The sequence below is a fragment of the Anomaloglossus baeobatrachus genome, chromosome 2 (assembly GCF_048569485.1).
Source record: "Anomaloglossus baeobatrachus isolate aAnoBae1 chromosome 2, aAnoBae1.hap1, whole genome shotgun sequence".
NCBI lineage: Eukaryota > Metazoa > Chordata > Amphibia > Anura > Aromobatidae > Anomaloglossus > Anomaloglossus baeobatrachus.
Genome location: NC_134354.1, coordinates 692,450,396 through 692,462,822, shown reverse-complemented (window position 1 = coordinate 692,462,822; position 12,427 = coordinate 692,450,396). Strand labels below are relative to the sequence as shown.

The 12,427-nt window shown below is 44.3% G+C and overlaps 1 protein-coding gene across 4 annotated transcripts in view; it reads left to right on the top strand.

Moving 5' to 3' along the window:
- The window catches only part of TNS2 (tensin 2), a 261,754-nt gene that overhangs the window by 224,085 nt on the left and 25,242 nt on the right, over nt 1-12,427 (top strand). For all 4 annotated transcript variants that reach the window (XM_075337232.1, XM_075337231.1, XM_075337234.1 and 1 more), the window contains exons 17-18: nt 779-895; nt 3,013-4,419. In XM_075337232.1, coding sequence (XP_075193347.1) covers nt 779-895; nt 3,013-4,419 — 1,524 coding nt within the window. The remainder of the gene's footprint in view (nt 1-778; nt 896-3,012; nt 4,420-12,427) is intronic.

Genomic DNA, 12,427 nt, shown 5'->3' with positions numbered 1-12,427 from the left:
AATATTTACATTTTTTGTGCTTTTACGCCAATCCAGTGTGTGAGTTCTCCAGTTGTGTATTTGTTTCCTATCCTTTTTGCATTACTCCCCAGTTCACATATTGTCCCTCCTTTGTGTTTGGGTGCAGTGTGCACAAATTTTCATTTACCCTTGTCTGTAATTATTTGTGTGGTGTTGGTTACTGGGTTTCCAGCCTGTTCCCTGGGTGGGGGAAGTAATATTAGGGCTTGGACAGGAGACAGGGCCACGTTGAAGGCTCGAGCCTGACTACCATCAAGTCTACCCTCGGGATAAGGGACAGCACAGAAGCCCCAGTCTTAGGGTCAGCCAAGGAGCCCCTGTTCCATCCGTACACCCCCGTGACAGTCTCCATGCTTGCATAGACAACTCTGTCCAAGGAATATAATGTACATGTGAACTACCCCATAGAATATAGTAGGTATGAGTGCTATGTGTGAAAAATACGGATCGCCACTGTACGAGAAAATTGACGTCTCAATAGAACCTACATCTGGTGCACAAAACACAAGTCTTAATGAAATGCCGCAATAGAGTCTGCTCCATTTGTAGCCTTTGAATTCATCTTGGTTATGAGCGTTAACTAGATTCTTCCTGTATAGATGACATTATACAATGGAAGTCCCCAATATTCCTGCATGATCAACTAATCTGGTGTCCTAAACACATCTGTCTCCCACTGGCATAGCATTCTGCGGTTTGTCTAATAAACTTACTGTCATCTCACTCCCTCCTTGTGTCTCCTTCTCCCACATTAAAGGGCGAAATGGTTTCCGCAACGATCCCAGCGTTTCAGTGGATTATGACATCACTGATCCACTTGTCCGGTATGACTCTTATGAAAACCTCAATGTAAACCATGAGGACAGTCTGGAGGGTGAGTGCACTGAACGTCACATATAACAGCTGGGCCAAATAAGTGTTTAATGGAAAGGTCAGAGGTCTCCTTATTCTATGTCACTTGTAGATATAAATCCGGGCGAGACACTAAGAGGATTAGTCACTTCCTCTGTAATAATTTGCACAGACAATATTCCCAGGGATTGCTTTACATTATAGTTCTGGTTAATATTAGTGGTGTGGGATTGCTGTGGTTTTAGTGGAATTTCAGGGGTCTAGGCTTTTTTTGTATGTGACAAGTCAATGAGTCACTAAGACAGGACGCACAGGCAAAATGAGTATGATTTACGGGAGGGTGCAGAGGCAAAACCGGAGAAGCAAAGTGACCCTTGTAGGCGACAATGGCCATGGCCTGCAAACTCTGCATACTTATACAGTTCCAATCAAAATTATTAAAGGGAACCTGTCACCAGGTTTAGACATTATAAACAAAAAAACTCTGCGTGGAGGTATTGTGGAGAGGGTCCTGGTGAGGAACCTGGGGTCAGAAGGGGAGGCTTGGGACCTGTTAGGAATACAAAATGACAGGAATGAATAAAAATAAACTGATAATAGGAATATTAAGGGTCTGGGTTAAAATACTAATTGCCTGGTGGTTATGACCACATTGAGGATGAAAATGTAGAATTTGTGAAAATGACAAGAGGAGGAGAGAACAACTTTTGGTTTACTTTCACTCATTCCTGTCATTTTGTATTCCTAACAAGTCCCAAGCCTCCCCTTCTGTCCCCAGGTTCCTCACCAGGACCCTATCAACAAAACCTCCACGCAGAGGCTTTTTGTTTTTATGTATAATTTTTAAACCTTGTGTTTTATCTTAAATTATTATACAATAAATCAGTTTACATTTTACTAATTCCCTGCTGTGGCTCCATATTTGTATACCTGAATTTACGTCTACCCATTCACTCTCTTTCCCCATTTATTCAGTTAGCGTGGTAGTTTTTCAATTAATTCTACTTTATAATAGTCACCTAAGGGGCAGTGCGGTGCAGACTGGTTGGATGGGTGTCTCCGTTCTCCGGTACTGGCGCTTCCTCTTTCAGCCATCTTTGTCCTTCTTCTGAAGCCTGGGTGCATGATGCGTACTATGTCACCCACACTAGCTGGCACTGAGGTCCCATGCAGGCGCACTACTCACCTAGGAGGCGTCCGGTCCTATGGGTGTCACTGCTCTCCAGTCTGGCGCCTCCTCTCTCCGGTCCGATGCCTCCTCTCTGCTGCGATCTTCGTCCTCCTTCTTCCCAGTCCAGTGTGGATGACATGTCTACGTCATCCACACAAGCCGACATTGCGGTCCTGCGCATGCACACTTTGATCTGCCCTGCTGAGGGCAGATTAAAGAACTAATGCACAGGCGCAAGGAAAGATTAGAGACTGCCTGTGCTTGTGCACTACAATACTTTGATCTGCCCTGAGTAGGGCAGATCACAGTGCGCCTGCTCAGGACCTCAATGACAGCTACTGTGCATGACGTAGGACACGTCATGCACACGGGCTCAGAAGAAGGAGGACGATGATCGCCGCGGAGAGGAGGCGCTTGACCAGAGAGGAGAGACACTCATCGGACCGGACCGCCCCTTACGTGAGTATTCTAAAAGTGTTATTTATGTTATAAAGAGCAGCCGGGGTTCTTATATACAGTATTCTGGAATTCTGTATATAAGAGCTCAGTGGTGGTGGCTGCAGCTTATAGGGGATAAATCTGGTGATAGGTTCCCTTTAATGAAATACAGGGGGTGAAGGTAAGGATGGACACATGTATTAATAAATCAGATATTAGATCCGCAGACGTATTTGGCAGATATGTTTTATTCAGGTTCCAGTCACATCTTATTATTACCATATGTTTGATGCTTACGCTGGGAAAGCTCTCAATGTGCACGATGTAGGGATGCACTTGTCTATTGGTTTCCATTGCCAGACAAATGCCAAAAGAGTGTCATGTTGTCTTCTTAAAAGAAAGCTCTGATAGATACATAACAGTGATCCTTCACCCGTATACTATACATATTATCTTTTATTATCCTACCCTCCATGCCCTTTTGTTTTGTTATTTTATTTACACTTCTTTTAAATTTTTTTGTCCCATAGATCTTAGTCACACTCGTGGGCCATTGGATGGCAGCTTGTACGCTCGTGTGAAGAAAAAAAACACACCGGTGACCTCTACAAATGGAAGCCCCGAACAGCATGGACGACTGCTATCTGTCAGTAGTGACTCTGGACATTCCTCAGCCCCAACTGAAAGGTTGGAGGAAACTCCACAGAAGTCTTTACCAACAGCAGCCGAGCGAGAAGACCTAGCAAAACTTCTGGGTGGTTTTGGAGTTAATGTAAAGAATGAAGGAGAACCACATTACTCACAGTTGGTGAAATCTGAGGATGTAGTAACCCAAAATGGACATCAAAAGCAAAATATGGAGGAAAGACAAAGAGAGTTACAACATCAAATGCATCAGGAAGGAGGAAACCAAAACATTAAGGCAAAAGTGAATGGAGAATCAAGATTTCAGTACTCACCTCAGTGGACTGGAGTATTAGATGATGGAGCATCTCAAAACTTACCCTTAACTCCACCATCCTGGGAAGAACAGAGAGAATCACCTTGTGAAGCAGTGATTTTGGAAGATGAAATAGGGCAGTTTGGAAGCCTTGCTGTCTATCCAGGACGGAGAGCGATATTGTCCAGGCATTGTTCCTGCAGAGTAGGTTATGCTGGTCCTAATATGGAGGGGCCACCAAGCAGATCTTACTTCAGACCAGAAGGAATTCTTGATCCTCGTGGGGCACCAGGAGCAGGCGCAATATTGCAAGGGGGTCACTACCCAGGCATGTATACGGACCAGGAGAGAAGAAGACTGTATCGCTCATTGTCTGAAGGGCCTCAGCATTACCCCAACCAAACACAGAGCCCGCCAAAGAGAGGAAGCTTAAGAGAAAATCGACAATATATGTGTCAACCTATTTCTCACGAACCTGTTTTGCCTCCAATGTGTCCATGTTCTCATTGTCAAAGTTCATCTTGCTATCCAGTGCCTAACATGTGGGCTATGGAAGGAGGCAAGATGTCAACAATGCAACCTTTTCATCGGGGAGAGTTTCCATTACACCTATCCCAGCCTTATGGGCAAAGCGTACAGCCCAACCATGATATTTCACCTCCTTTTCAGGTCCCCACTGTTAAGATGCAGTATGGATTCACAGTTCCACATGGTGAAGACTCGCTACACTTTAATCATTTTGGTGACACCGGATACGGACATGCCTACCCACATTTCTTACATCCCTCCTATCTCCAAACTCACTGCCAACCCAATGGTTATGTTGCCCATCCTTTTCCTGGTTGTATGACCTCCAGCAATCAGACAGGGGGACAGTCTCCGCCAAGCTCCGTTTCTCCTATTGTACCATCCAGTTGCACACCCCAAAGAATAAGTCTGGACACCATGTCTGCCGGAAGTCCTGGTGAACTAACACCTCCACAGCAACAGCAGCAAGGTGAGTTTTGAGACTTATAACAGCGCTTTACAAGGTCAGACTGATCTAACAGAGGATCTATGATCAGAGGTAAAGGGTAGGTTAGTGCCAATTAACAAATAATTCTGTATTGCTGATAGAAAACGTCAATAATGAATAGAAACAGTATTTCATTTCTCAAACTTTGATTTCCTGACGATACCGTCTGTTAAGTACGTTGGTACATTAGGGCATAGGTAATGAGTAAGAGCTACGAAAAGGCAGTAAGTCATTTGATAGGAACATCAGTACTATATGATCCTTAAAACTGACTTCATTCTTATTTCCAGAGCAAATTATATAGGATCTAAATAGTTACAACATTTCAACCCCATGTGGAGTAGGCTTTGAGGATTAGATAACTGTATTGTAGCTGACGATGTCCAGGAGTACTGTATTTCCAAAGCATTTTGAAGTTTTGAGCAGTGATGTACTCCAATGGTGGCAGAGGCCACACGACCACTATAGAGCCCATGAGCAATGAGGGGCCCGGTGCTGAACCATTCCTCCCCCTGCCTGTTGTCCACCTACTTCTCCTGATATCTGCTGTATATGTTTGGCAAAAATCAGGAGACCTGGTATTGTACACACTTACGTGCTAAACTTGCCATACCTAGTGGCTACTCTAGACAAGTTGGTAACTGCTGCGATTGGACATAGCACGGACTGTAGCAGTCTAACCCCTTAGATGCCTTGGCGAAAAGTACATAAGCGGTTAGCTAGGAGCTGCTCTCTTTAACCCCCATTAAGCCCATGTGTCTCAATTGCGAGGACCCGATGGGTTATTTAAAGAAAGCCAGTAGCCCCAATTTGGACCTTTGCTATGTACACCCCTATGTTTGGGGGTTGGCAATTGGTGTAATAGAACACAATACTAAAATGGAAAGTATGACAATGAGGAGTGTTTGGTGTGCACTTGGAAAAGGTAAAGTTCAACATCACATTTACTGAAAAGGATAGAACACAAACCCTAATGAGAGGAGAACGGAAAAGGGCTGGTAACTGTGTTTTTGGAATATTATACTACATTTTTTTTCTCTATATTAAAGCATCACTTTTTATTCTGAATAGTATGGTAATAGAAGCATTGGTCAGATGGAAAGATTGACTATATGTCAGTGTTATTGATCGGGGGATATAACCTTTTCTGTGCCACATTCTCAAATTATACTAATCACAAGGATCGCAGTAAAACATAAAGTGATATAATGCCATCTGAGATATTTAGAGAATATGAAAAGTAAATTCTATGGGGTGTGTGAGAACAGATGATGCAAAGGAGCAATGTTTTTGGCAGCATGAATCAAGTGACAGGTTTCCTTTAAGGCCCTGTGCGCACTTGCCGTTTTTTGCTGCGGATTTCCTGCGGTTTTGCTGCATGTTTCGCTGCATGTTATGTTCATAACATCTCTGTAGTGATTCACCAGCAAATCCTATGGGAAACAAAAATGCTGTGCGCACTATGTGGATTTTGACAGCTGCATGTTTTGCTGCGGGATTCCCGCAGCAAAAACAATTGCATGTCACTTCTTTTCCACACGTCGCTGCGGGATTTCACTCCATTGACTGCAATGTAATTGTGAAATCCCACAGGGAATAACGCAGGCAGCAAATTCTGTGCGGTTCATTGCGTTTTCCTGCGTTATTCCCACCGGTATTTCGCGGTTTCGGGACATAATGTTCATCGCTGCCTGCGGTTTTCAGGGAAGTGAGGTCATTATGACAGAAAGAGGAAGCGGAGCAGAGAGTAAATACACATATCACAGACACAGACATAGAATACACACACATCACACTCACACACAGACATAGAATACACACACATCACACTCACACACAGATACAGACATATAGAATACACATACAAATCAAACAGACATATAGAAAAAAAAAACACGCGGGCTCTACCGTATTTTTACCTTCCAGCCGCGGTAAACACACAGAGGCGGCCCGGTATTCTCAGGCTGGGGAGGTCGAGGGCCAGGGTTAATGTCCCACCCTCCCTCCCGAAGCCGAGAATATCAGCCCGCAGCTGCCCCGGGACTGTCGCATCCATTATGCGGCAGTACCGGAGTGTCCCCGGCTCTTCCTGTTGCCGTGGCAATCAGGGTAATATAAGGAGTTAATGGTGGCGGATCTAAGTCCACTAAGTCCAGGCTTGATCATGGCAGCGTCTATGAGACAGCTGACATGATCAACCCGTAAGTAAAGTGAAAAAAACACACACACAGAAAAATCCTTTATTTTTAATAAAACACAAAAAAGCCCCTGTTTCACCCCTTTATTAACCCATCCCAAACACACAGCTCCGGCGTAATCCACGTCCTGCGATGCTTGTATCCAGCCGCGACTGACACACAGCACTGAATGCAGCCTCGCAGCGAGACAGCAGAGGTAACCACAGGGCATTTCCCACGGCCGGTAATGTGAACAACACATTACCGCTCGGGATAAATGCAGCGTGTGCTCATAAGGACGCTATCTATCTATCCCTCTATCTATTCTTCTATCTGTCTATTTATCTATTTATCTATCTATCTATCTATCTATCTATCTCAGAAGGAAATGACTTTTTTTTTTCTTTCAATGTGCTTTATTGCATTGAATGCATTAAAACACATGTACCAACCTGCATGCGGCAAAACCGCGGCAATACCGCGAGCAATACCGTGGTAAAACCGCGGGAAACCGCATGCATTTTTGGGTGCGGTTTGCCGCGTTTTTTTTACCGCGGGTGCGGTAATCTTTCAGACCCTGCGGAATTTTCTTAAGAAAATTCCATTTTCTAGTGCGCACAGGGCCTAAAACTGTGGACAATCGGATTAACCAAATTGTCTGGTGTTGTGCATTCCAGAGAACTGATGCTGAAAAGTCTAAAAATGGGAGTGGGAGATTTTCTTTATGGAGTATGGTTTTGTTAGGACATTAGCAGCATTGAGGTTCACAGAGATGCTGGGGGAGATGTAGGGATGAACTTTGTGGTTGAGTGATACGTTTATCCTGTATTCTATAGCAGATGGGTAACCAGTGCAATGCCTGGCGCAGGTTGGTGGCATCAGTGTAGCAGCTGGACAGAAATAGGACCCTGGTTGCTGCATTTCAGGATAGTTTGGTGAGTGGAGAGTTGTGTGAAAGGAAGACCAAGTATGGTGAGTTGCAGTAATCCTCACAAGATTGAATCAGAGTGACAGTTACACTTTTTATCATTTCTAAGGTAAGAAAATGGCAGATCCTGGAGATGTTTTTGAGGTGCAGGTGAGAAGAGTGTGTGAATGTTTGGATGTAGAGCATAAAGGAAAGATCTGAACCAAATCAAATATAACCCCAAGACATCTGTCGTGCTGCTTGAGAGTTATGGCAGTGCCACACACAGAAATTACACATGGTGGTACTGTGCAGATACGGTATGGTAATAGGATTTGAGAAAAATTACAACGTCTTTACTTTCCAAAATCATAAAATCGGATGGAGAACTTTGTGACCCCCATTGACATTGATCTGACCCTTGGCACCACCACCACGTTATGGGAGAGACCTGTCAATCTTCTCCAGCAGTGCTGGAAGAATCCTGCTGGGAGCAGAACCAGACTAGTCCCCAGCAGGATCTTCATAGTTACATAGGTTGAAAAAAGACCTAGGTCCATCTAGTTCAACCTTCCTCCACCAATTCTACATTTTGTCACTAAATCATGTATAGCCGACAATGTTGTAAGTACTGAGGAAATCATCCAGACCTTTTTTAAAACATTTTATAGTTTCTGTCATTACTACCTCTTGTGGTAGGGCATTCCACAGTCTGACTGCTCTAATTGTAAAGAACCCTTTCTGTTTAGCTGCCGAAATCACCTTTCTTCCACTTGCACTGAGTGAGTGCCTCCTAATTCTTAGTATTGTCTTTTTGTCTATTGTCTATTCCTGGTTGCAATCATACAGCCAAGCTCCACTTCATGCTGCCCATGGTTTGGGCAACATGAATTAGGTGACAGATCCCTTTAAATATAGGTAGACAAAGATACCTCTGTTAAGCTACGCGTTCATAGCAGTCTTGTGCCTGACAGCACTAAGGGGTACTTTGCACACTACGACATAGCAGCTGCGATGTCAGTGGGCTCAAATCGAAAGTGACGCACATCCGGCGTCGCTGTCGACATCGGAGAGTGTAAATCGTTTTTGATACGATTAACGAGCGCAAAAGCATCGAAATCGTATCATCGGTGTAGCGTCATTTCCATAATTTCGGAAGGACCGATGTTACGATGTTGTTCCTCGTTCCTGCGGCAGCACACATCGCTGTGTGAAGCCGCAGGAGCGAGGAACATCGCCTTACCTGCCTCCCGGCTGCAATGAGGAAGGAAGGAGGTGGGCGGGATGTTTACGTCCCACTCATCTCCGCCCCCCTGCTTCTATTGGCCGCCTGCCGTGTGACGTCGCTGTGACGCCGCACGACCCGCCCCCTTAGGAAGGAGGCGGTTCGCCAGCCAGAGCGACGTCGCAGGGCAGGTAAGTCCATGTGAAGCTGCCGTAGCGATAATTTTCACTACGGCAGCTATCACAAGATATCGCAGCTGCGACAGGGGCGGGGACTATTGCGCTAGGCATCGCTACCATCGGTTTGCGATGTCGTAGTGAGCAAAGTACCCCTTGGAGTATACAGTACTTCATAAAAACTGTGTAATAAAATGTGCTGCTAAATATAACTAATGCTCCATTTTAGAGACTGCGGTGCACTCATGTGCTCCGTAAACCAGCAAACATGACTCCTGGAAATTTCCTCCTCTCCTGTTTGCTGGATTATTATGTCAGTGTCTTGTGTGAATTATCTTTTCCAAGCAAAGGGATGTGCCAAACCAAAACCATCAAGTGTCTATTTCCCCGTAGATGATCTGTGGAGAGGTGTTCACATAAAATGACTCCAGATCGCCAATTCTGAGATGTGTAAAACTTGAGCCCGGGAGATGGATCCTGGATCCGGGTGTGTCGCCCGCTCTTACTTCACTGCTGTTATTACACGCCAACACCTTGTAGTAACTTAATGAGCGTAATTAAGTTTTCTACATTTTCCAATTCTGGTATACTTTTGCTAATTATGAAAGCTAGGATTGCTATTTTAATGGTATTTTGTAACACTCCCATAATTATGGTAAAATGTATTCTATTTAACCCCTTCATAGTCAAAATCACCAGCCAGTGACATGATCACACAAAAGTGAAAGAGTCAGTATAGAGAGCTGCAATAATAGTACATAAAACCTGTGCAGGATTATACCCCCATTGTTTATCAATCGTGGAGATGGAAAGGAGCAGTAACCATCTATATACCATGTGTGCAAACGTTCCCAGGTAGTTATCAAATATAAATTGTAAAATTAATTAAGTGTATAAGACACTGGTAAATGAATAAAAAAAATAGTATGATTTATTTATTTGATAAGGGTCCAGCAGACCATTTAAACGTAATCTATACAGTGTAACAAGTGTACTGTTCCAACTACTGATTATATTGGAGGGGGGAAGTTACGATTTACTGCAAAGGGGCCCACCAGAGGATTCTCCTGTGGACCAGTCCGAGCCTGAGGAGGTGGGTCAAAGATACTTCCCTCTTGGAAGTTTGTTGAGGGAAAGTATCATGGAGGATTGGAACGACTAATTGGTCGCGATCCAACAGAGATCATGAGCTCTGTCCAGGATTCAAACCTAGGACCTCTCGCAACGAAAGCGAGAAGCCAACCACTAGACCACTGAGGAAAATATTCTGGAGGATTAGAATGACCAATTGGTTGCTGTCCAACAGAGTCCATGGGCTCGGTCCAGGATTCAAACCCAGGACCTTTCACATCCCAAGCGAGAAGCCAGCCACTAGACCAATGGGAGGAAGTTATGGAAGACACAGTGGCTTACTGGGCCAATATAAAAAAAAAAAGAAATAAAAGAATGAAATGTCATTTAGTTGGTGGGATTTAGAATTTTCTGTCTGTAGATTTTCTAGATGATCTGTATTTTCAACACTGGCATGAAAAAGTGTTATAGTTTCCACAGCCCTTCCCTGTGCTGCCAACCTTCTACCTAACTGTAAGACTCTTATGACTCACTCTCGGGCTGCCAAAGCCACTTATGAGTCCCATGGTAGAACACTTTTTATTACAAACCCCCACCCATCTTTTAACTGTATCCTGTCAGGACATCTCAAAGCGTTTCCCATTTTACATTTTTACAGTATACTACACATTTTATTAGGATGTACAAATATTTTTTATTATTGTAAGGGGTGCCAATTTTTATTGCCACTTCAGGGAGCCATTTTCATTAAGTCCACTGTTGGGAGATCAATGGGCTTGAGGCGGCGCGTGTGCAGATTAGATCTTGAGCAGAGAGCTCAATCTGCGCACGCGCTGACTTCAGGCGCCATTATTTGAAGCCCGGACCGCCGACATTTTCAGGATGGCCCCTGCCTCGCTGCCCACAGCACAGAGCACAGTCCGCAGCATTGCCCCTGCCTCCTGTCACCATTCTCCACCACTAAATTTAGCTTATAAGACGCACCCCTCATTTTTCTCCCAAATTTTTTAGGAGGAAAAGTGCCTCTTATGATCTGAAAAATAAGGGTAAATAATAAAGTAAATATAACTCCGCTACTTCGCAGATTTTCACCTATCGCGGGGGTCTCTAGAACGTAAATCCTGCTATAAGTGAGGGATCAGTGTATTATTTCTATTTTTGCAGATGACATAAAGCTATGTAATATAGTGCAATTTATTGAATATATTTATAAGTTACTGGCTGACTTGGACAAATTGAGTGTTTCAGCATCCACTTGGCAGATGAGATTCAATGTGGATAAATATAAAGTTAGGCTTCAGGGCACTAATAATATCCAGACGTCATATATTCCTAGGTGTGGTAAAACTAGAAGAGTCACTTAAAGAGAAGAATCTAGGAGTTCTTGTAAATCACAGACTAAATAATAACATGCAATGTCAATCAGCCGCTTCTAAAGCCAGTAGGATATTGTCATGTAGTAAAAGAGGTGCAAACTCGAGGGACAGAGAGACATACGATTACCACTTTACAAAGCAGTAGTGCCACTTGATCTGGAATATGTAGTTCAATTCTGGGCACCAGTTCATAGAAAGGAGGACCTGGAACTAGAAGAGGTACAAAGGTAAAACTGGTAAGGGGCATGGAGGATCTTAGTTATGAAGAAACATTAAAAAGATTAAATGTATTTAGTCTTGAGAAGAGACAACTAAGAGGGACACACGATAAACTTGGACAACTACATAACTGGACCATGCAAAATGAATGGTCAAAAGCTGTTGCACGTAAAACCCCCTCAATAGACAATAGGGCACTCCCTCTGTCTGGAGAAAGAAAGATTTGATTTCCAGAGGAGATAAGGCTTCTTTATTGTAATAAATATTAAAGGGAACCTGTCACCAGATTTGGCAACTATAAGCTGTGGCCACCTCCAGGGAACTCTTATATACTGCGTTCCAGAATACTGTATATAAGAGCCAGGCCGCTCCGTATAATACTCACCCATGGGTCGGTCCGGTCCTATGGGTGTTGCTGCTCTCCGGTCCAGCGCCTTTTCTCTGCTGCGATGTCTGTCTTCCTTCTTCCCAGCCCATGGGGGATGACGTGTCTACGTCATCCACACACACCGACATTGCTATCCTGCGCATGCGCACTTTGATCTTCCCTGCTGAGGGCAGATTAAAGAACTGTAATGCGCAGGCGCGAGGAAAGGTTAAAGACCGCCTGCGCATACGCACTACAATACTTTGATCTGCCCTGCTCAGGGCAGATCAAAGTGCGCCTGTGCATGACCTCAATGTCGGCCAGTGTAGATGATATAGAACACGTCATGCACACAGGCTTCAGAAGAAGGAGGACGCGATCGCCGCAGAGAGAAGGCGCCGGACTGGAGAGAGGAGGCGCTAGACTGGAGAGCAGCGACACCCATCGGACAGGACCGCCCCTTAGGTGAGTA